At 46.3% G+C, this 22,097-nt stretch overlaps 1 protein-coding gene across 1 annotated transcript in view; it reads right to left on the reverse strand.

Moving 5' to 3' along the window:
• The window catches only part of POU2F3 (POU class 2 homeobox 3), a 59,020-nt gene that overhangs the window by 2,573 nt on the left and 34,350 nt on the right, over positions 1 to 22,097 (reverse strand). Inside the window, exons 5-11 of the mRNA XM_065417187.1 lie at positions 15,880 to 15,984; positions 14,396 to 14,498; positions 10,660 to 10,742; positions 8,916 to 9,098; positions 8,307 to 8,448; positions 6,580 to 6,716; positions 4,394 to 4,555 (exon numbers count right to left, since the gene is read on the reverse strand). Coding sequence (XP_065273259.1) covers positions 4,394 to 4,555; positions 6,580 to 6,716; positions 8,307 to 8,448; positions 8,916 to 9,098; positions 10,660 to 10,742; positions 14,396 to 14,498; positions 15,880 to 15,984 — 915 coding nt within the window. The remainder of the gene's footprint in view (positions 1 to 4,393; positions 4,556 to 6,579; positions 6,717 to 8,306; positions 8,449 to 8,915; positions 9,099 to 10,659; positions 10,743 to 14,395; positions 14,499 to 15,879; positions 15,985 to 22,097) is intronic.

Raw genomic sequence — 22,097 nt, forward strand, 5'->3', positions numbered from 1 at the left:
CTTAGTAGTACACACCATCACGGACTCACCTCCCATTCCCACAGGAATCCCTTAGTCTACTGTGCACACACCCACACAGATTTCTTATCCAGATACAGTTCAGATTCCCACATTAGTATTGCGAGAGAGGCGCACCATCCCCCTGGGCAGCATACTGGACTGTGCACGTGTAGACGCCAATCCCTTCGTCCCAAACACACACAAACACGGGCTCACTCCAGGGCTGGGGCTCTCAAGCTTTTTCACAGTGCGGAGCCGATCTCGGAAGAGAGGTGGTCTGACGGACATCTCCTCTCCCATTAGCCGTCCCACGGGGTGGCTCCCCACTCACACAATGTTGCGGTGGTACTAGAACGGTTGCTTGCATGGACACGTTATGTTTGGGAAACGTTTACGTATTTTAAGTCGCCTTTCCCGCAATAGATGTTCTGGTCTTTTCCAAAAGGCTACGAGCTCCGGGCCTGAGTCTCCGTCATTTACATTGGTGTAACACCGGTGTTATTCACAGCGACATAGCTCCGTTGGCTTCCCTGGAGTTACCCCGGAGTCACACCCGCATAAGGGAGAAGAGAAGCAGGCCCACAGTCCCCTCTGCTCTTTGTTTCATCCCCCCCTCCAACTGCTTCTGTTTGTCTCAGCTGGAAACCAGGAAGAGAACCAGCACCATATAACCAGGCAGCTCGCTATCGATCTCCAGCAAGATCTTGGGACCCTTCGCCAACCACAGTTTGGGAACCTCTAATCTAAGGGAAAGACAGGCAGAGGGCAGCCTCCTTCACCAAAGGATGACAAGAGACCCCTATCTACTAAGCCGCTGCGTTTCGCAGAATCTACACACACTGCCCCTGTTCTAGGATTCCCACTCCCAGCCATAACAAATCAGACCAGGGGGGCATCTAGACTGTCTCCTATAGTGGCCAGCACCAGATGCCTTTGAGGAAGGTGCACGAAACCCTGCAGTTATGGGATAATCTGTCCAGGAATTTCCCCCCCCCAATCCCTAATATTTAAAAATTGGCTTATGCTCTGAAGCATGAGGGTGTTATAAGCTTTGGAATTGGGAGGTTTGCTTGTTTATTTTCAAACAAAAACCAATGTGCACAAGTTTTTGAAAACACTTGTGTGGGGTTTTTTTTGGGGGGGGGGGGGCATTCTCTGACTGGCTCCACAGCTCAGTGGAGAATTTTTTCATCAAAAATATCTTCCAATGAAAAACATTTTCAGGTAAAAATTGCCAACATTTTTTCATGGTTTTTGACCAGCTTTGCTCCCCGCCTCTGACTGGCAAAGCTAGTCCCATTTTTCTGTTTGGGCAAAATTCACCCCAGTGCCGAGGGACTAGAAGCACTGCTGAGGATCTCAACATGGGGCTTAAGTCTGGTCTACACTACAGTTAGGCTGACAAAAGGGAGCTTACGTCAACCTAACTAAGGAAGTGTCTACACTAAAATTTCGCTCCCACCTACATAACTTGCCCGCTACACCAACTTTATAACTTCACCTCCACGAGAGGCATAGAGTCGATGTAGTTAGGTCAATGCAGCGTCAATGTAGACGCTGCATTGCTTACATTGACTGTTGCTGGCTTTCAGAAGCCATCCCACAATGCCCCAAATTGACAATGAAATCGGTGCAAGCGCTCCAGGTGAAGATGCGCGCTGCTGACACAAGGAGCAAAGTGGAGACACACACAAGTGATGTAATTACTGCGGCAATTGTACGCAGACGTAAGTTAGAGCAACTACATTTTGGAGACGTGCCCTTATTTTCAAATTCTGTTAATTATCTGTGAAGAGACTTGGAGGTTTACAAACCTAGACCAAGATTTTCAAAAGCACTGAGCACATCCTTTGAAAATCAGGGCCCTTCCAGGTGTCTCAAGTTGGACGCAAAATCAGAGGCATCTTTAATCACTAGTCACTTTTGAAAATCGTGGCCTCGTTCTTAACGACTTCACTGAATTTTTTTCTTTTCAGGGGGCTGAGTTTTATTGCCTGGTCTGGGGCTAGCTGCCAATTAAGATTTTTGTGGCTGTTGTTAGTTTCTGGGAGGGAGGGGCGATCTACGCCTGTTGTTTTTATTTGTATAAATTTAATCAAACAAATATAACAAATTGTTTGGCATGATCAGTGAATAGCTCATGTGATCATACTTCAGCCAACAAGTTCATGGCAAATCTACTCACAAAAACTATTGCTTTGAATATTTCTTGCTTGCAAGTAGCTTGTCCTGCTGTGCAACTGATGGCCAAAAGTCACATGGTATTTTGCTGCTCCCTGACTGGATGACTCCCAAACCCACTGAGATTTCAAGATGAGACTATCCCTTGTGAATACATAATGACCGCCCTGCCCCCATATGAATCCCCAGCAACCTTCAGCACCGCAGAACAGACTCCTGCCACTTGAGCTCAGCTCATTAACTGGCAGCAGTATTTGGCTGTTATCCACAACACCCACTCACCAGCAGATTACAAATACACTATTGAACGAATATTTGTGATGCTCTCTCTTTACACGATCGCCCTTTCCAACAAAAATTCACACATGAAAACATTCATGGACAGTGAATAAAAGAGGCCACTAATACCGTCAAAGCTAAGGCACTGAATGAGTGCAGACACTTCTGCAGCAGGATTCACCTGATACTGTAGCCAGGCCTATTAGACTGTCGACAAGCTACAGACCTGCCTTAATAGGAAACCTCTGTGTGCCAAGTCAAAGCCCGCAGCTACTGAGGTGGGCAAAGAAACAGGGAGTGTCTTTTATATGCAGTGCCCCCCATACTCGAGAGCAGCTCGTGCTCTGTAGCGAGGCTACATAGGATTGTGCCACCTCCCCCTGGCACTGCCATGCACTCCGAAAAGCAGAGAGCCCTGTCTGCACGTCAGGCTGGGAGCGGTTATAATGCTGCACTGCCAGGCTTGGCGAGGGGCGAAAGAAGCTGCAGCGATGGATGCTGCCTTCTGGTCTCAGATGCCCTGACCCAGCAGCGCACTTACATACATGCTCAAGTGCCACTGAAGTTAAGCACATGCTTAAATGCTTTGCTGAACTGGGGCCAAAGGGGAGAAACATCACTCTAACCTGGGTCGTCATTTGTGGCTGAAGGCTTCACTTCCTGATTGGATGAGAACAAGTCCTGGAGCAGCTGTGTTAACTAACATGATGTTGAACACGACTTCGTGGGCAGTGTCACGTAGGCAGGGACTAGCTTTGTTTAACATCCTGTGAGCCGGTCATGGTTAGCCCTATGTTTCCTAGCTGGGTTTACCCAGTACCAGCGGGCGCCTTGAACAGGACTTGGCTGTTTAAATTGACTGCAAAGTCACATTTAACATCATGTTAGTTAGCACGACTTCCTCAGGGCCATGCTCTAACACATCCTCATTTTCTAATACCTTGTGTCATGCTTCTAGGTGGCCCCTTCCATTCTCCCATCCCTATAAATTCTTCAGCCGCCACCACCTAATCCCATGGCAGGAGGGGAAAAGGGATAGACTGGTGGACTTGTACTCCACCCACTGTTCCAGAGCAATTCAGTGTTTCTTCTCCAATGTCCATTGAGATGTAAACCATCATCAGTAGGCTTCAGAGTTAACAGCCCACTGAGATGAATGGAGGCAGTTCTCAACTCTCAGAAATATTGTTGAAAACTCAGCCTCCATTAGCATTTGAAAACTTTTCTTTGCAACTGTAAAGGCTAGAAACATAGGGCCAGATTTTTAACTGGTGTAAGTCAGCCTAGCACTTTACTGATTTACACCAGCTGGTGATCTGGTCTTTATTTTAAAAAAGAGCATCAACAATTACGTTCTACGGAGAGGGATGAGACCATCAGACAAGTGCAGCCTGGCATGCTGAATACCAGCTCAATCCATCCCCTGCACAGCAACATCTCCACACCTTTCCCCTGGAGGGGCTGGGGAATCAGATGGTGTTAATTCCATCAACAGTGCTCGTCCCACTGAGTCAGCAGTAACCAAAGCCCAGCTAGAGGGAACTGCACTGCAGGAAGTGAAGCTGATGATTCAGTAGATAGTGCTCCGCCCACTGAGTCAGTGCTGAGCCAATGCCCTCTAGGAACCTCCAGGGTGCTGTTGAAAGTGCCGTATTTTTGGATGCAACTTAAAACGAAAAAAAGTCTTGCCCACTCGTTGTCAGGGTACTAGCCCCAGGAGTATTTGGATAATGGCATTCTGATTACCTAACCCTCTCGCTTTCTGTTTCATCTGTAAAGAGTTTGGGGCAAGGCACGCTTCCATGCCATACAAATGTACGAGATCATCTGTTGCTGCCTCCTTTTCCTGCAAGCCACTTGTTTCCCTAGTACCCTGCTATGCTTGCTGCCTTATGGAAAGTAACCGGTACCCCCTTGGTCCACCAGGTCTCACCAGTCTGGAGTTGTAGATGGGTGATTTTATGGGGGATGGCACTGGACAGCTGATCCGCTTCTCCTTCTGGCGCCGGTTACAGAACCAAACCCGAACCACTTCCTTTTCCATGGAGAGCTGCTCTGCTATCATGGAGATCTCCTCCGAGCTGGGCTTGGGGTTCTGGTAAGAGAGGACATTACGTGAACAAAGAAAACTCTGTAGAACTCATTTTAAAGTCTCAGTGGGCTGTATGATCACCTGCGGTTTGAGTGGCAAGAGAAGAGGAATCTGGACTTGGCTTTTAACTGGGGAGGAGAGAAGATTTGGGTTTCTCTATGGGAAAGGGTAGAGATCTGGTGGAAGGTCCACGTTTTGAGTCACACTGGTGAACGTCTAGTGGAGTCGGTGAGGATGCACAGGTGTACCCTCTATGCATATAAAGCACTGAGCCTCAGATCAGTATTTAAGGAGAAGCTGTCACATAAGGAGAAGCTAGGAAGCATAGTCTTGCGGTGAAGGCACTGAACAGGGACTCAAAAGATCTGGGTTCTACTCTCTAGATCTCCCTCAGACTTTCTGTGTGACCTTGGGTAAGTCACTTAATCCCTCTGATCCGCATTTATAAAATGGGGATAATGAAACCTCCTTTCTTCCCTCCCCCTCCCAAAGGTTAAACTCTTTGGTGCAGAGATGCTCTCTATATGTTTGGACAGCACCTAGCAAAAAGGGGCTCCAATCTCAATAGGGCCTCTAAATAATAAAGAAAACAACAGATTAACACTAGGATATTGAGAAAGTTTCCCCTTTCTAAAGGAGCCCTAGAGCAGGAAACTCCATGTTGGCCAAAGTGGGCCTGTTCCTGATAATTTGAGAGAGGCTGTCTATTGTTCTTTCACCAGCCCTAGGAGGATAAGTTTGATACAATCAGATTTAGGGCAGGAGGAGGGTAAAAACTGGAGCCCGTTGAAAATTTTCCATCTAAATTGTTTTTTTGGAGGAAAATGGCATTTTCAACTGAATATGTTTGTTGGCAAGAAGTGTCTGCTTTCTGCAGCAAATTCTGATCTTTCTTTGAAAATCTGAATGTTCTAAAATTGAGAAGTTTTGATTCTAAAATGTCACCATGGTGCCACATGGGCACTGCAGTTCAAGTGCCTTGTGCTCCTATCGTCCTCTATGGGCTGATCTCCCCAGCTGGAATTTCATCTCCCATGATGCACCATAAGACAGCCATACTACCATGGTGCATCATGGGAGATGCAGTCCGATAGGGAGCTCAGCCTATCAAGGAGGATGGGAGCTGAGGCACCCAAACTACAACTCCCATGATGCCCTGTGGCAGTACTTCAAAATTAAAATATTTTGATTTTTTTGCCAAAAATTCAAAATTGTCTGTGGAACAAAATACCATTTTCCAAATAGCTCTAGTAAAATCTTCTTCTCTCTTTCCTGAAGCAGTTACCTAGCTGATAAATACTAGATTTTTTAGTTTGTTGGCAATTCTAAAAAATTGAAAAAAAAAATCATTTTGGGTCAAACCAAAACTGAATTTTTTTGAAATTTTTGACGAATCAAAGAAATCGAAACATTTCTTTCAATCTGAAATGAAACATTGCTTTTAGATGTTGAGCATCTGACATTTTGAAAATTTTTAAAGTAAAATGAAAGGAAATTTCTAAACAAAAAGTCATTTCCGATCGAAAAATTGAAAACTTGGCATTTAAAAAAAAAAGTCCAAATGAAGCATTTATATTTTTTCTTTTTTTTAAAAAAACCCAAACGATCTGCTGAAATTGACATGCATTCGTGAAATATTTTGGTGTTCCCAAACCTGCCGTTTTCACCAAGAAAAGTTTCTAAGAAAAAAAATCCTGAAAGAAAAAAGAAAATGTCTCTTAGCTTAGGCCTTGGCTACACTCGGGACTTCACAGCGCTGCCGCGGCTCTCGCAGTGCTGTATGTACTCCATCTCTCCTAGGGGAGTAGCTTGCAGCGCTGCGAGGGAGCGTGCAGCACTGCAGGCACTGATTACACTGGCGCTTTACAGCGCTGCACTCGCTGCGCTCTGGGGGGTGTTTTTTCACACCCCCGAGCGCAGCAAGTTGCAGCTCTGTACAGCGCCGGTGTAGCCAAGGCCTCAAGAACTAGTAGGCATTTCGGGCTGGGAGATAGAGCTCACAACATGTGTTAAGATTTTCCCCTCACATCTTGAAATCTCTTCTCCAGCGTGGAACGAATGTTGGTCTCGATGCTGGTGCGTTTCTTTCTCTTCCGCCCGAACATCTCGCTCACCGAAGGGTAGGAATTAGGGGTACTCACGGAGGAGTCCAAAGGAGTGGATTCTGGGGAAAAAGAGGGAAAAAAGGCATTCAAGACGATTTGGCAGCAGATATGTTCACGTTGTGAGGTGTTTTTTTCTGAAGCTGACCACCTGTGACAACCTGCTGTCCTTGAAACTGAAAATGCCAAGAGTTTGTCCATGCCCCTGAGGCAAAAATGACTAAAGTCTGCGAAAGGGCCATCCCAGAATCCTGAGTGTTGGCAGCAAATGTACTGAACATACGCCAGACGGTCTTAAGGACCTAGCTAGAGATCACTCCGCGTGGTGCTAGGTCTGCTTGGGGTTTGCCACAATGATCGTGAAGATTTACTCATGATTCATTGAGTTTTGCTCCTGAAAGCTGGCTGGGAACCGCTACCCCTCCCTAAACACGTAAAAGATCCTGGCTCAGAATACTGTATCGGAACCCCTCCTTCCCCAGCGGTAACACTTTTAATGTTGCCCAAAATAGCCCCAAATCCCAGCTTCGATTGAGGCTGGTCAGAAAAGGTGGAGTGAACGTTTCCCCCAAATATTGTTTTCCACCTTTTTGGCGACGTTTCCCAACCAGCCACCTTGAGCACTAAGTTTTCAACTGTCGGAAACCGGTGTCGCTTCAGTGACTTCAATGGCGCCATGCTGATTGACACAGCTGGGGATCGGGTTGGGCGTTTCGCCTCATGTTGCTGAGACATTCCCTGTTGCAATAAAATCAGCTGAATGTGTCCAGGTCACCACTGGATGGAATGTCACAGTCGCTCAAGTATATGTGGCTACAATGCCCCATAGTGGCTTTGCAGTCTATAAAGGATACATAACATAGGACTGCAGTGCTACAGGTAATAGGGTGTCTCTTGATAATAAATATCTAGCTGTCATAATCATGGTTCATCAGCAGATCTCAGGGCACTTTATAAAGGAGGTAAGTCTCAATATCCCCCATTTAGAGATGGGGAAACTGAGGCAGAAAGTAGCAAAGGGACTTGCCCAAGGTTACCCAGCAGAGTAGCCAGGAAAAGAACTGAAAATCTCTTGAGTCTGAGGGCTACACGCTGATCAAAAGAGCACACTACTTCGCAAGTGGCTGGAATAATGGGATGCCCTGTCTGTGTGGCTTAGCTTGCAACACCATGATAACCGGCGATGGGTTCATGACATTCAGGGCCGGCTGCAGGCACCAGCTTAGCAAGCAGGTGTTTGGGGCGGCCACTCCGGAGGGGGCGGCACGTCCAGCTATTCAGCGGCAATTCGGCGGACGGTCCCTCACTCCCGCTCGGAGCGAAGGACCTCCCGCCGAATTGCCGCCGCAGATCGTGATCGCGGCTTTTTTTTTTTTTTTTTTTGCCGCTTGGGGCGGCAAAAACCCTGGAGTTGGCCCTGATGACATTGTCTGTGACCCTGCCCTTCTCCCTGCAAGTGTATGCCATTGGTGAGTGCGTGTTACAAGTCCCCCTCAGTGCCCAATTCCCAGAGGATAGGAGCCTGTGACTGCCCCAGTCTGGGAGCTTGAGCTGTAGCAGCTTGTGCTTTTTAGCTCTGGAGGTCCCTGGTTCAATCCCCGCTTTGTTGGCCAAGATGGCAGCCTTCACTCAAGCACGGCGTTGTGCCTTACCTGCATCGCTCAGCCACTTCTCCAGCAGGGGCTTGAGCTTGCACATGTTTTTAAAGCTAAGGTTGAGAGCCTCGAAGCGGGAGATGGTGGTCTGGCTGAAATCGTTGCCGTACAGCTTACCCATGGCCAGTCCCACGTCGCCCTGCCGGGGGAACCAGAATGAAAGGATTCGCTGAGAAAACCCACTCACAACTCCCCACCGTGTTGTTAATTCACTCCCAGGTCACTTCTACTGTAACAACAAACCAGCTTCCGCACCCAGTCTCTTCCACCACTAGGGATAGACTCCCAGATCCTTCCTACACCCCAGTACGCACCAAAGAGGCGGACAGTAATTGTTATGCTTGGTTTGAGGTTACAGGTAATGTATCTTCAGGAGGGGTTTGTTCATCCATTGTTCATCTGTGCTTTCAAGGTGGTGTTCCCATAAAGTGCACATCTGTACAACTCCCCTCCATGCCCACATCTGCATCAAGCCCTCCCTTCTATACCCACATCTGCACCCAACCCTGCCCCTCCTCTTCATGCCCACATCCATACTCAATCCCCCCCCACCTTGTGCATCTCACTATTAAACCACTCATCATCAGACTGCCTTTTGCCCCTCACCTGGGTGAACCCCAGTTTGATTCGCCTCTGCTTGAAAGTCTTAGCAAACTTCTCCAGCTCCTCCAGGTCGCTGGGTTCGTCTGATACGGCCGAAGACGGCATGTGTTTTGCAACTTGCAAGTGCTGTGGCACCTCCAGATGGGGCTCTAAAGACGGCCCAGGGAGCCCTGAACGTCCCACTGCCTGTTAAAAACAAAACCAGAGTCACGACAACGGAAAAGCCACAGGATTTTCTGCACTGTCCTACCATAACAAACGTTGCTTGGTGTGGCTGTCTGCTGTTAAACAGCTGCCACATCCCACTGCTGAGGAGGCTGCATGTCAATGATGGGCAAAATGATCCTTCCAGAAAAGTGTGGGATGAGAAGGGTAAGTTGTTTTAGGGGAGGTGGGCTCAAAGTTCAGGATGTAGGTTGGGCCGCTATAATACAAAACCTAGGTCAGTAATGGGGAGCTGGCATTCATTGGGGGTAACGGCTATAAAATAACAGCAAATACCTGGAGTGAAGGGTGGGTATTTAAAAATTGAAGGATGGACCCTTGACTCATCTGATCAGCTGCAAAAATCAAGGGAGCAGCTGTTTGAGTTACTAAGAAGGGCAAAGCCTTGTGGGTTGGGTGGTGACTTTCCAAACCCTGGCTGGGCTGACTTTGCGTCCCATACGAGCCCCCCGCAAGCCTGGCGTGGCCTGGGGAAAAGGAAGATAAAAAGGTTTCTACATCAGGGTTCTGCTTGATGCCTGTGGGGCGCAGGCCTGGGGAGTATTCAATTTGCCTGATGAACGGAGGAAGGTTTTTGGCACCCCGTGTAGAGTCACCTATGGAATTCCATTGCCTGCATAGAGAAGTGACCAACCAGAACCTGTACCTCCTCAAGAGCACTGCCTCGGTATGATCCCACTGAAGGCCGTAGAGACTTGAAGGATCGGAAAGAGCAGCTGGGAGGGGCAAATGGCTCTCTCCAAACGGTGCCAGAAACTCAGGGCACAGTTGCCAAGAGCCCACAAGCGGGAATGAACAGAGGCCACCGCAAAGGCAAACAAGTCATCAAAAGCAGATGCAGACCAGACAGGAAAGGCTTCAGAGGTTACTACTATTGTTTACATAGCACTTGCATCAGGCCAGGTGCTTTATGAGGCTGTAAAAGACACTGGCCTTGCCCTGAGGAGCTTTATGATCTAAGCAGGAAGCAAACACATGCAGGGGCAAGGAAGGGAGGCAACACCATGCAGTGGGAACGAGCGATGAAGTGCCCTGCAGCTGCAATTGTGATTGTACGGGGGGCGTTACAAGCGCTGTGGATTGGGGGTGGGGAATAGGAACTTGTTGGATTCTTTGAAGAATGACATCTCACGGAGGCAAAGGCAAGCCAAGGGCTTCCCGGTCTTGGGAGTGGTTTGGAAGGGGTCGGAGAAGGAGATGGAAAGACGGGACGCTTGGGTGGAGCAATACGTCCACAATCAGAAACCAGCACCCACCAAGTGGCACGGATTGTCCCCCTTGCTAGCAGCCTCAGCCCAGGCTGGAATGAGCTATGGAGATGGAATCCCTCTCTCGCCTCTCCTCTCTTGCGGGGGGGTTGGGGTGGGGTGGGGATATTCACAGATAAAGGTGAATCTCCACAGCCTGGGCTGCCATCCACTTCCCTGGCGCAAATCGGCTGCGGATCCCGGCTTGCTGTTGACGTGATGCCCATAATCAGTTTGATCCCGCTTCCAGCTGAGGCAGCCAGAAGGTAGTTTACCTGTGATGCTAGGCTGGGTCCAGGCTGCGAGAGGATGAGGCTGCTCTGTTGCTGGGGAAAGGAGAGAATGTTTGGCTGCAGAGCTGATGAGAGAGGGAGAGAGAGATTCGATTAGACTGGCCTCTCCTTAAATATCTAGACAACTCTGTATCACACAGCACTGTCTCCATAGATCTCCAAGGTAAACATCATCTTCTCCATTTTACAGATGGGGGAACTGCATAGCATCATAGGTGTGCATAGCTTTTTGGTACCTGTGCTTAGGTACTATGGGGATGGGAAACCTAGTACTGTTAGTTAGTAGATTTCTGTGCTTTGGTGCTGAAAGTCCCTGCATTCAAACCTCGGGGTATGTGTCGGGGGGTTGTTACATGAGCACACCACAGTTGAATCATTGCTAGATCTTGGTACTTTAACCTACCAGGCCCATCTCCCTCCTGTTAATTATTCTGACTCATCACATCACATCTAAAATCTGACCAAGCTCTGTTGCGGTTATTGGGCCTAAATATTTACCCCTAACTGTAAGCTCAATTGTAAAAAGTTTACAAGGTGTCACAATAATTTATCATTTTTCACCCGCTTGGGAATTAACCATGGAAAGTAGGTCAAGAAAGAATGTTTTGAACAGGTGCAAGGAAACCAGACACAGAGACTGAATTAGTCCAAACAGAAACAGATCTACTGATAAGATACAAGGTTGAGGTTGGACTTAATAAACAAGATGACGTGGGTCTGGAAATCAATGGATCAAAATTGGAGTGGCAGACACTAGGCCTAATAGGTGGACACAGTAACGAGGGAATGAATTATGCCTCCCACTTTTCCCCCTTTTTGGGGTTCTTCAAAGGAGACTTCGTAAATTTGTTTTCATCCCAACGCATCTTCACTTCCGAGCTCACATCTCGCCCTGGTGCATTTTAACTCATCTCATCTCCCCCAATCCCAACACAAAGGGAGTGGACCAGACAGACGGATTTTCTCCCCAAGAGGAAGACCATCAGGCCTTGCTCTTGTTCAAGGAACCTTGTTTTTCACCTGAGTGTCCTGAAAGCCATTGTATCATCATGACACCCCGTCCTCAGCCAATCAGTGGGGATATCCAATTGCCAGTGCCACAGAGACATGTAAGATCCTGTTCTATCCCCCTTCCCTTTTGCGTTACTCTCTGCCCCACTATTTCTTTCCTCCTATTCTATCTAGGGTTGCTAATTTTGGCTAGATGGATTCCTGGAGGATTCATCACATGACATAATCTTTAATTTAAGATTAATCTTTAATTCCTGGGGGGCTGGCAACCCTAATCCTCTCTCTGACTTTCTCGGCTTTTCATTGAATCCTGAAATCAACTCCACTGCATCAGCACAGTGAGACAAGATGGCCACAACCCTGCTCTGTCTAAGGGGGAAGGACCCAACCAGATGATGTCCCTGACCGGAACGTGAACCAGGGTCCAAGCAACCGGTGTCCTGGTCAACCTGCCAGCCAAAGCATCTCCTAGTAATTGACAAGCTGTCCAGTGCTCCAAAAACTTCAACCAAAGCCGTAGTTCCCTCACCTTTTCTATCCTCTCTCTTCTCCACCTTGTGTCTGCCTGTCTGCTACAAACAGGAGACGTGAATACCCTTCACACAACAGGAATGACAGCAAAATTAACCCTTTCTTTTTCATCCAAGGTCATTAATAAAAAATGGGAGACACTGCCTCCCAAAGCAGAGCGACAAACACGTTTTGATTAAGTTTGTTTCACATAATGACTTAATTTCAGTGTCAGTATAAATGTTTGTTTTGATTTCTTGTGTTTGGTCAATAAACTTTCAAAAGAATCTTTTAGGAGGAAAGCTTTTGGGTGCTTGCCAAGAAACAGAGTAAACCTCTGTAGAAATTCCCCCGAACCTTTGTATCACTCTTGTAAATGTCGGACAGTGAAAGAGTTTCGGACACCTTTAACTCTTTTGACCCTTGAGATTAATACAATAGCTCTTTTGGACAGAGACCTGGTCCTTTTCCTTGACCATTAAAGCACCTGACTCATTTTGGGCTCTGCATAAATCATAATACTGTCCTGCAGAAATCAGATGATGAGGATAGCAGTACTTGGCTCTTTTACCATGCTTATTACCTCCATGGTGCTTTAACAACCTTAACTAATTCATAAGACAAAGCTCCGTGGCTTCCGGAAACTGGAGGAGACTCACTGTATTGACTGTCTTCCTGGAATTTAAATCAGGTGCTTAACATTTAGATTTATAAAATGTACCCCATAGAAAGAATAATCTGCTTGGCTCTGGTTATGCATGTCTCCAGGTTTATTCACTGGTCAAGGTTTATTCACTATTGTTGTAAAAGCAAAACACATCCCTTCCCCCCCATAACCCCAGAAAAATAAAAGCTTATAATGAGGAGGGAAATTGTACCAGAGATGCAGACTTGTCAGGGATTGATTCAGAAATCACTGGGTGACATCCTCCAGCCTGTATTATGGAGGAGGTCCGAATAGATAATCATAATGGTCCCTTCTGGCCTTCAGTTGTATGAACCTATGAGTTCAACATATCAGGACCCAAGAAATCTTCCATACTTTCCTCACATTTATATTCAGCGCTGCTTTCTGGCACGATGCGTTTCCTATCGCACATGAGTGCGTTGGTACTGAGAGCAAACGGTTTAGTGGTAGATTATTCCAATCCTACCTGTTCAGGATAATTAGTTTAGTAGATTATTGTTACATGTACAGCAAGTGGTTTTTTGATATATTACTCAGTAGCACTTGGCAGAGATAACGGCTTAAGAGCCATCAGTGCTAGACAGATTGTCCACTCAGTCTAGACAAATTGAAATAATTTTCATCCAGAGTTTATACACTGTCGTACTCTAGGATCGTGTGTTTTAATGTATCTGTGGCCCAAATCCTGCAATCGGTCCATGCAAGGGGGCCTTTATGATCACTGAAGTCAAAAGTTACTCAGCATGGGTATGAGGCTCCATCTACGTAGATCAGATCGTAGCCTCGGGACCTACGTTTGTCCTTCCATGACCAACACTGGCCCAAGCCATGTGTAATGCACATCTATTTTTTAAAAGCTTACCTCTAAAAAGAATATACTGAAGTTAGATGCTAGAGCAGGTTCCCCATAAGGATGAGGCTCCTGGGTGTTTCCATGTCATCCTGCCTGAGACTAACCCAACCGGATGCAGTGCTGAATTTCAACGGAGAGAGGCATTTCTCTGAGGCATGCCTGAGATCAGTGCACACAGCCCCTTGGTGGCGCTACTGCTGCACGGAAGTGCGGCTGTGGGAGCATCTCCCCAGCTGCCTAGCCGAGAGAGGAGAATTCCATCACGGAGTGGTTTAGTTTAGTTTGCGTTTTGGTTGGAGCAGCTGCCTGGTGTCAGGGTTTTGGGGTGGCTTCAGGTACAACAGGGGAGGGAGCTGCCATGCAGGAGAGAGGGCGAAGGGGAAAGTTTTGGCAATACAGAGAGGCATGGTCAGTAACAACGGGAGCAAGACAGTGAACCAGTTTCCGCTCTTGGTCACCATGGCCTAGATCTGGAGAGACTCTCCTGACGTCAGTGGATCGATGCCACTGAGAGATCAGTGCCTGGCCCTGGATATCACCAGCCCATCTAGTCAGGGGTGGGTTGGTTCTTGAATCACTCCATGTACCTACCTGTGTCTCCACCTGTATCAAGGGCACTGCATTAATGATTCTAGTGAGCACTCTATGGCTATTACCTTGTTGCCCAGCCTGGGCCTGAGAGAGCAGGAACTGAGGAACTGATTGCATAGGACCGGGCACCAGTACAAGCTGCTGCAGGGTGTGAAGAGAACTCATATCCTAATGAAGAAACAATGCAGATCAGATGCATCTGCCCTGCACACAGTACTCACCCCTTTCCCCAATTCCCTCCCTGCTGTAAGTAGCACTTAACCCCCACCGCTACCCTCCCTGCCCCCATTTCTGCCTTCAACCACGATAGACTGCAACTCAGGTAACCTCACCCCCCACACACACACCCACACCTGAGCGCCACAGAACTAGAGCTGCTCCCATATTTTTCACCCAAACCTTTTCCAACACTGGCTTTTTGCTTAAATGGATTTTTTCCATTTTTGGCAAAAAAGCAAACTCCCAAACTGTCAATTTCTCCCTTTTTTGTCTATTGACATTTTTCAGTTTAAAAGTGAAACATTTTGGTTTTCAGTTGCCAAAAAAAAAATCAAACAACAATTTAAAAAAATCACTGGGGAAGGGGGAACGTTTCAGGTTTTTGACAACAACTCAGAAAATGTCAGAAAAAAATTAAATAAAAATAAAACAAAACAAACAAAAAGTTCAATTTTGCATGGAAACCAAATCCTCATTTCCCGACTGGCTCTCTAGAGAACCTGGGAAGGAGCGAGGCCCAGGGCTGTGTTAAGTACGTCCACCTGATCCTAAGAGGTGTTCTTGCTTGATGCTGCCTGGGCAGGTGAGAACTCCCAGCCCTGCACTCAGGGCTCTGACTGAGGAAAGAGGAGGCAAAAATCTTTGTAGTTCCTACAAACTCCTCAGTCACTGTATAATTTCCTGATTATACCACCATGGGTCCCAGCTCTGACTCTTTGTGTGACTTTACAGACAGGAGGCTGGACTTGGGGTGGAATTCACAAGGTCTATTCACCAGCTAAGCCCATAAGGGTCAGATAACCAAGCCCTTGGCACCCACAGTTGGGGTCAGAATTTCAAAGGAGCTCAGCTGCCAACGAGCACCCAGTGTGATGAGGTCTAAAATCTGGCCCCTGTTTTGAAGCATTGTGGGACCATAAGTGGTGCCTACGCCTTGGGCAAGGGCTCTGCTCAGGGGTGAATTTCACCCTTTCATCTTAGGTGCAAACATAAGGGAAGAGATTTTAAAAGGCACAAATAGCATTTGGGCATCTAACTCCCATTGGAAGTTAATGGGAGTTAGGCGCCTAACTGCTATTTGGGCCTTCGAAAAATCTCCCCCAAGGTACACATTTCGTCTCTGGTGTAATCGACCAAAGTCAGTTGAGTGACCCTAGGGATGAACCTGGCCTTCGCAAAGCAAATTGAATCAGGATTCACAGTGTCGGACACTGGAAGCCTTCTCCATTGCCATACGAGCACCTCTTTAAAGTGGCTTTCAAGCAATGAGTGCTCCAGAACCAGCGCCCCAAAGGACTCCTGGAGTTCTTGAGGCTGCTAAGCCACTTACCCCGGCGATTTGGCTTCCAGGCATCATTGATGATCCTTGTCCTAGGTGGCCTGATCTGGGCTGTACCGGAGATTGCAAGGAATCACTGAGGTCTTCTGTTTTAATCTGCAGGGGAGAGGAGACCAGTTGTATCAGCAGGAAGCATGCACAGATGATGTGGAGTCAGAGGAAGGTGGAAGATTCAGGAAGTTAGCAAGCTTGGAGTTTGGGGCACCTGGGGAAGATCTTTTCTATTGTACCTGTGCTCGGCATCACACCAACAGTGAAGTCTAGTAATGAGAGTCAGGACTCCTGGGTTCCATCCCTGGCTCTGCAGCAACATCTGTGCATTTGGACAAGTCACTTACCCACTCTGCTTCAGTGTCCCCACCTGCAAAGTGGGCATAAGTCTACTGACCCACTTCGCCAAGGGGAGGGGTGAGCTGTCCTTAATTAAAAGCCCTCTAATTAAAGCATTTAAGTCCCGCTGACTTCAATGCTGCTTCGAGTCAAGCACATGCTTAAGTGGTCTGCTGAACCAAGGCCCTGAAACATTTTGTGGCTCTTGGAAGAAAAGCACTAGGAAGCAAAGTCTTATAACAACAGGTAATGCATAGAAATTGGTGGGGTGGCTAAGTCGCTAATCCCCTTTCTAGGGGCTGCTTCAGCTGCACTCCACTGCATTTCTGGCTACAGGGCATCTCCCTGCAGAGGTGGCCATGAGGATGCAGGGAACAGAGAAGAGAAGAACAGGTGGTGGTACGATTAAAGCACATGAAAACCAGCACCATTTAGGAGTGGCTGCCAGCTTTGAAAGTTCACCAGTCCCGGCACTAAATCTACTTGCCCACACTTCACCACTGGTGATAATGGGCGAACAAATGCTATTTGACTTGCCTAGCAAAGGAAAACAGTTATTGGCCAGCATTTTGCACACCGTATTGGAGTCAGCCCCGGAACCACTTGCCCTACTTTGAAGTCCAGGCAAGACTCAAATCCAGATTTCTAAGACAGGAAAAATTCACCAGGGATCAGAACTGGAGCTTTGAGTTTGTTCCGTTCTTTGGTCTCCAAGTTACTTTTTATTCTTTCTGCTCCAAAACAAGGCAAAACCCATTGTTGCTTGTTGCATTGGGTGTAATTTGTCACTGGGACCTGGCGCCCCCGTGGGATGGACAATAGGATTTTGGAGAACAAAGGAATGCTCACACATAACCGTGGCAGGCTGAGTGGAATAGGTGCAACATCAGGTTAGGGTCTTGCTCATCCTCAACTGGGAGGACTGTATCCTGCATTTGTAGGGAGCAGAGAGAACTTTTTGGCCTCATTGAATAGGTCTTTTCTTGAAATGGATCCAAGTGGCAAAATTCTGATCCAAAGCCAAACCTTCCCCAAGTTTGAGGGTGCTTGGATCTGGGGTTCTAGTTTGGGTCTTTCAAGTGACTGTCCTGATCCAGGTCTAGTTTTTCCCCAATGCCATGAAAACCCTGTGCTTTGGCTCGGGGTTGTGGACTCTCTCTTAGAATCTGGGATGGATCTTGCTACCAGCGGTAGTTAATGACACAATCCAAGATCACGGAAAAAACAAAACTTTTTCATTCGCCGGTATCCTGAGATGCTAGTGCAGAGAGTGAGTAATATAGCCTCCTACCAGCAGAGAGAGACAAGCAATGTAGGTTTTCCCACAAACAATGAGCAAAGCATGCATTTTTCAGTCGAGATGGGCTTTTGTTACAGATTGAGGAAAAACAACTAAGAAAGAACAAATATAAGAGTCTCCATGAGGGAGAGAGAGAGAGAAAACACAATCTCTCTCTCACTCACTCTGAACTGAAGCACAGAAAGGAAGCTGCCCCCGTAAAGATTAATTTACACATTTAAAGGTGTAGTACACAAAAAACAGAATGACGACATCTCTTTTCGATAACATGCTGTAGCTATATACACTGCATAAAGCTTACTGCGCAATATTAACCCCTTCCAAAGACAGCTGAGAATTCTAGTTCTTCCCCACCTCTCAGGAGGGAGTGATCTTCTACTAGACAGATGGTAAAAACTTTTGATCACTACCAATCTGGGCAGTATTTGAGTTGGTGACCATTAAATGAAAGGCCCTATGGAATACATCATTTCCTCTCCTCTGAGCCCGTCACTCCACTTCAACCCTTTCACCCTCTCCAAGTTCTTTCCCTCCTGAAGATAGATTTACCAGAAACAACCACATTAAAAAAAAAAAATTACCCCTACTTGCAATCGTTACAATTAAAGATCCAGCAAATTGGCAAGTGATTCATGTGTCTGTTGCTCACGTGACTCAGGATTCCGAATCCAAACAGCCACCGAGAGAAAAGTGACCATGCCCACACAAAGACCGAGGTGCTTTCTCCTGCCTGATTCTGATCGGAGCTGAGCGTTCAAGAACCACAAGCCATTTCCAAACTGAAATCAATTTTTACAGCTGCCAAACGGAATGATTTGGAAGCGTTCCAGGAAGAAAAGGGTGTGTAGCCGCATCCCAACATCACATAACGTGAGATCAAGAGGTGGGTTTGGCAAAAAAACAAAAAACAAAAAACAAAAAAACCCCACACAACCAACAACAACTGGTTCCCAATTTAGAAAACAACATCACCAACAGCTTGTCCCCCACTTCCTGGAATTCACCAGCTTTCTCCAGAGAAGATGGGAGGGACCCTGGGTGTAATTAACCAACTCTTCTCCATTGCACCTTATTTTGTTAGTGTTAGACTCAAATTTACTCCATCCCTCCCCTGCATACCGGCTGCTTCCTATCTGTTTACTACTGTATCTTTGGGATGTATCCAAGTCACAAAGTTTGGGGTGTTTATGCAGATCCTTCCAACTTTGGTTCATCCAGAGAAAGCTTTACAGGATTTCCAGTCCCAAGCATTCAAGAACTGCGAGTCAGGCTGCTATCACAGATTTTTTAAAATAATATTTCCCCCCCCCCCTTTCTGGTTTCTGAGTGCACCTAGGTCATGTTTTCAAGCCTTTTCACCAGACCAAGAGGGTCAGAATTTTACCTTTTTTTAAAAAAGCAGAGATTCTCACATAATCACCTGACTCCAGAAGCTAGGACTTTCTGAAAAATCAGCAACTATAAGGAGACCCGTGATAAAAGTCAGTGTCTCAGCTCTTGTGATTTTAAGCCAGAGAGCAAAATGAAGGTCAGATTGTGCTGAGTTTCTCTGGGGTCTTTGTATGGAGGTCAAGGTAGACTGGGACAAGTGAACAGAAAGGTGGCAGGGAGATGGTAGGTTTCCTCCTCTCCTATGTAAAATTCAGGGAAATGATGCAATCTGCCTCGGTAAAAATGCAATTGCAGATTGCACAGCAAACTATTAGGAATATACTCACTGTGCCCCGACCCAGGGAGAGACCCCTGCAGGGGGATGAAACAAAATGATGTGCCACAAACAACAAATATTATTGATATATAGATCATGCACACTGGGAGGAGGGACTAGAACTCTAGACCTTCATCTCTAAAACCACAGGTATCTACCAATTGAGCTAAAGGGGATCTCCTAAAGCTAGTAAAATAGTAGGGCAATTATCCTCTTGGTGATCCACTGGAGGATGACATAAATACACCACATGAAGCTACTGCATTAAAGGATTACTGGGGTGCAGGAAAGGAATTGCTCCTGCAAATCTAATCTAGATGTTCTCCCTATCTTTACTTAGTTTGTTTTTTACTTGGGGTCAGAGGCCCCAAAACAAATGGAGAGCAAGCTGGTGTAAAGGAAGTCCCTTCCCTCATTGGCTGGTTGGTCCCTTCACTAGTTGGCTGGTGGGTCTGCTCACTCTGACAGCCAATTGATGGGTTTCTTACCCAATCCTGGTGGGAAAAAAAACCCATAAACAAAACAAAAAACAAATTGTGGGTGATGGAAAATGATCAAAGCTGTTCGGCTCACTTGCGTAATCCATTGGTGGAAGATATTACATAAACATTTCACAAGACAGAGAATTATGGCGAGAACATCTCCCAACCTGCCTGCAATTACTGCACAAACTCTTCCTTACCAGTAGAGAGAAGGTTAACAAAAAAAAAGAAAAGAAAAAGAGAGCACATCTGTTTTGTAACAGATCTATAAACATTTGGCAAAGGCTCACCTCATGAAAACATCCTGGAGACATCCTGCAAGCTGTGAAAGTCCAAGCTCACGCAAGGCGGTTAGAAGAAAGCATGCTAGCAGCTCAGATGTTACAGTGATGAAGGCCATGTCAGTAATAGGTAGATGGATAAATAGCTAGGCAGGCAGACCGGCCCCACATTTGGTCTTATAAACTGCATGTTACATTTCCATAGGGTGAACTCAACACCCACTGTCCACCTTCTTGTAAAAGAAAGTCACCTCCTCTTCCTCAACATTTCTGATGCAACGTGATTGCCCTCCCATCCCCCTCTTGGCAATGTGGGTTTATATTTACCAATAGTGAGGAACCCTTTAAGGGGTGGGTTTGACAGAGCACCCTCCCAAATCTGGATGCTTCTTCTAACCACCCAGACTAGAGTTTCACCCTAGACTGCATGTGTGTAGCCAATCACACCGCATATTACACATACACTACACATTAGGCAAAATGGTACTCAGGTAGCTGAGAATGTTTTGGGAGGATCCACCTCAGGGTGCTGTGAGTGATCACACATTTATTATGTAGCTTAAATTTAGACTGTAAGCTCTCTGAGACACAGACCTCTTCTAGTTATCTAGCCCACAATGCTGTTGCATCTCAGCAACTCACAATCATTAATAAATTTATCCTCACAACACCCCAGTTGAGGTAAAGTTGCGTTATTATTCCCATTTAACAGCTGGTGAACTGGGGCACAAAGAACTGAAGGGGCAGATTTTAATTCCCTCACTCACACGGAGTAGTACCTCCCTCCACAGATGGTCTCACTGAAATCACTCACAGAGTAAAGTGCTACTAAACCCGAGTAAGGGTGTGAGAACCTGACCTTGAGTGAGTTGGCTATGGTCACGCAGGGAGTTTGTGACAGAGATAGGAATCAAACACACAACGCCCCAGGTGCTGCTTTGACCACAAGACCACCCTTCATGCCTTGCCTGTTATGTGTTTGTCTGTGAAGTACCTAGCACCTTTATGGGCACTATGAAGTAAAAATAATAATAAATAATAGCAATAATATTAATAGTTTTGCAATTACCATATCCCCATATACTATTCTCAATTAACAGATGTCAAGAAGTCAGGAACGTAACATATATTCAGTGCAAATCCCCCACTCTAAAACTCTACATGTGTCCATGTTATGGGTTGGTAGGAGGTTTAGGAGCAGGATTTGCAAAGGCTTTCAGCACTATGCGGCATTCAGAGTTAGGCCATTACTGAATGCTTTGGAAAAACCCATCCTAAAAGTCAGGACATTTATGAGTTATAGTTTCCTTCTCAACCATAATGCATCCACATTGCACCTCTGTGTTATTTTTGTTTTATTAAGCTGGGCCTAATCTAATATTGCTTACAGCACAAGATCAAACCCATGCTGTTAATAGTTATGCTTTAACATGCAGCTATCTTATGGGGCTGTGGGAATCAAAACTTTAAATACACAAAAGTTACACCTTAAAATGTGTTATGCGTAACTTTTCATTAACACACATTTTTGTATGGAATTTCCTTAGTGTTGTTTTGAACAGGAAAAAAAAACAAGGAAAAGAAGTCGTCCCCTCAAAGCAATGAATTACATACATCAAAACAAACATGTGTAGCACAGACCAATACAAATGGGGGAAGAGGCAGAAGGAAGGAAAGGAAAAAACCAAAAAGGAAGGGGAAAAATAAACAAAAAAGAGCAAATGAAAAACGAACAGTTTGAATGACTGTGTTGACTTCAGTAGCTGCTCAGGCAGATGTAATTGTGCACAATCATTAAATTAAAGGGTATTGTGTTTATTTCAACGTACCGTATCCCTAGACACACAGGGGCTCGCGAGTGCCTTTATCTGGAGATGTGTATTTGGAGAGCACAGATTTGGCAAAGGATGAACTGTGCATAGCCAGGATATTCTTTCCAACTGATTCTAAGTTATTTTATATCTTGGCCAATATTGCTTGGAGTTAGCCAAGCTGCTTTCTCCACCAAAATCCCCAGACATGCTAAGCCAGTGGTTTATCAAATGAAGCCAGTTGAGTTGACCGAGCAGCAGGAGACTCGGAGAGACGTGTAGAAAACCATACGCTGA

Source organism: Emys orbicularis, chromosome 15 (genome assembly GCF_028017835.1).
Source record: "Emys orbicularis isolate rEmyOrb1 chromosome 15, rEmyOrb1.hap1, whole genome shotgun sequence".
NCBI classification, from domain to species: Eukaryota; Metazoa; Chordata; order Testudines; family Emydidae; genus Emys; species Emys orbicularis.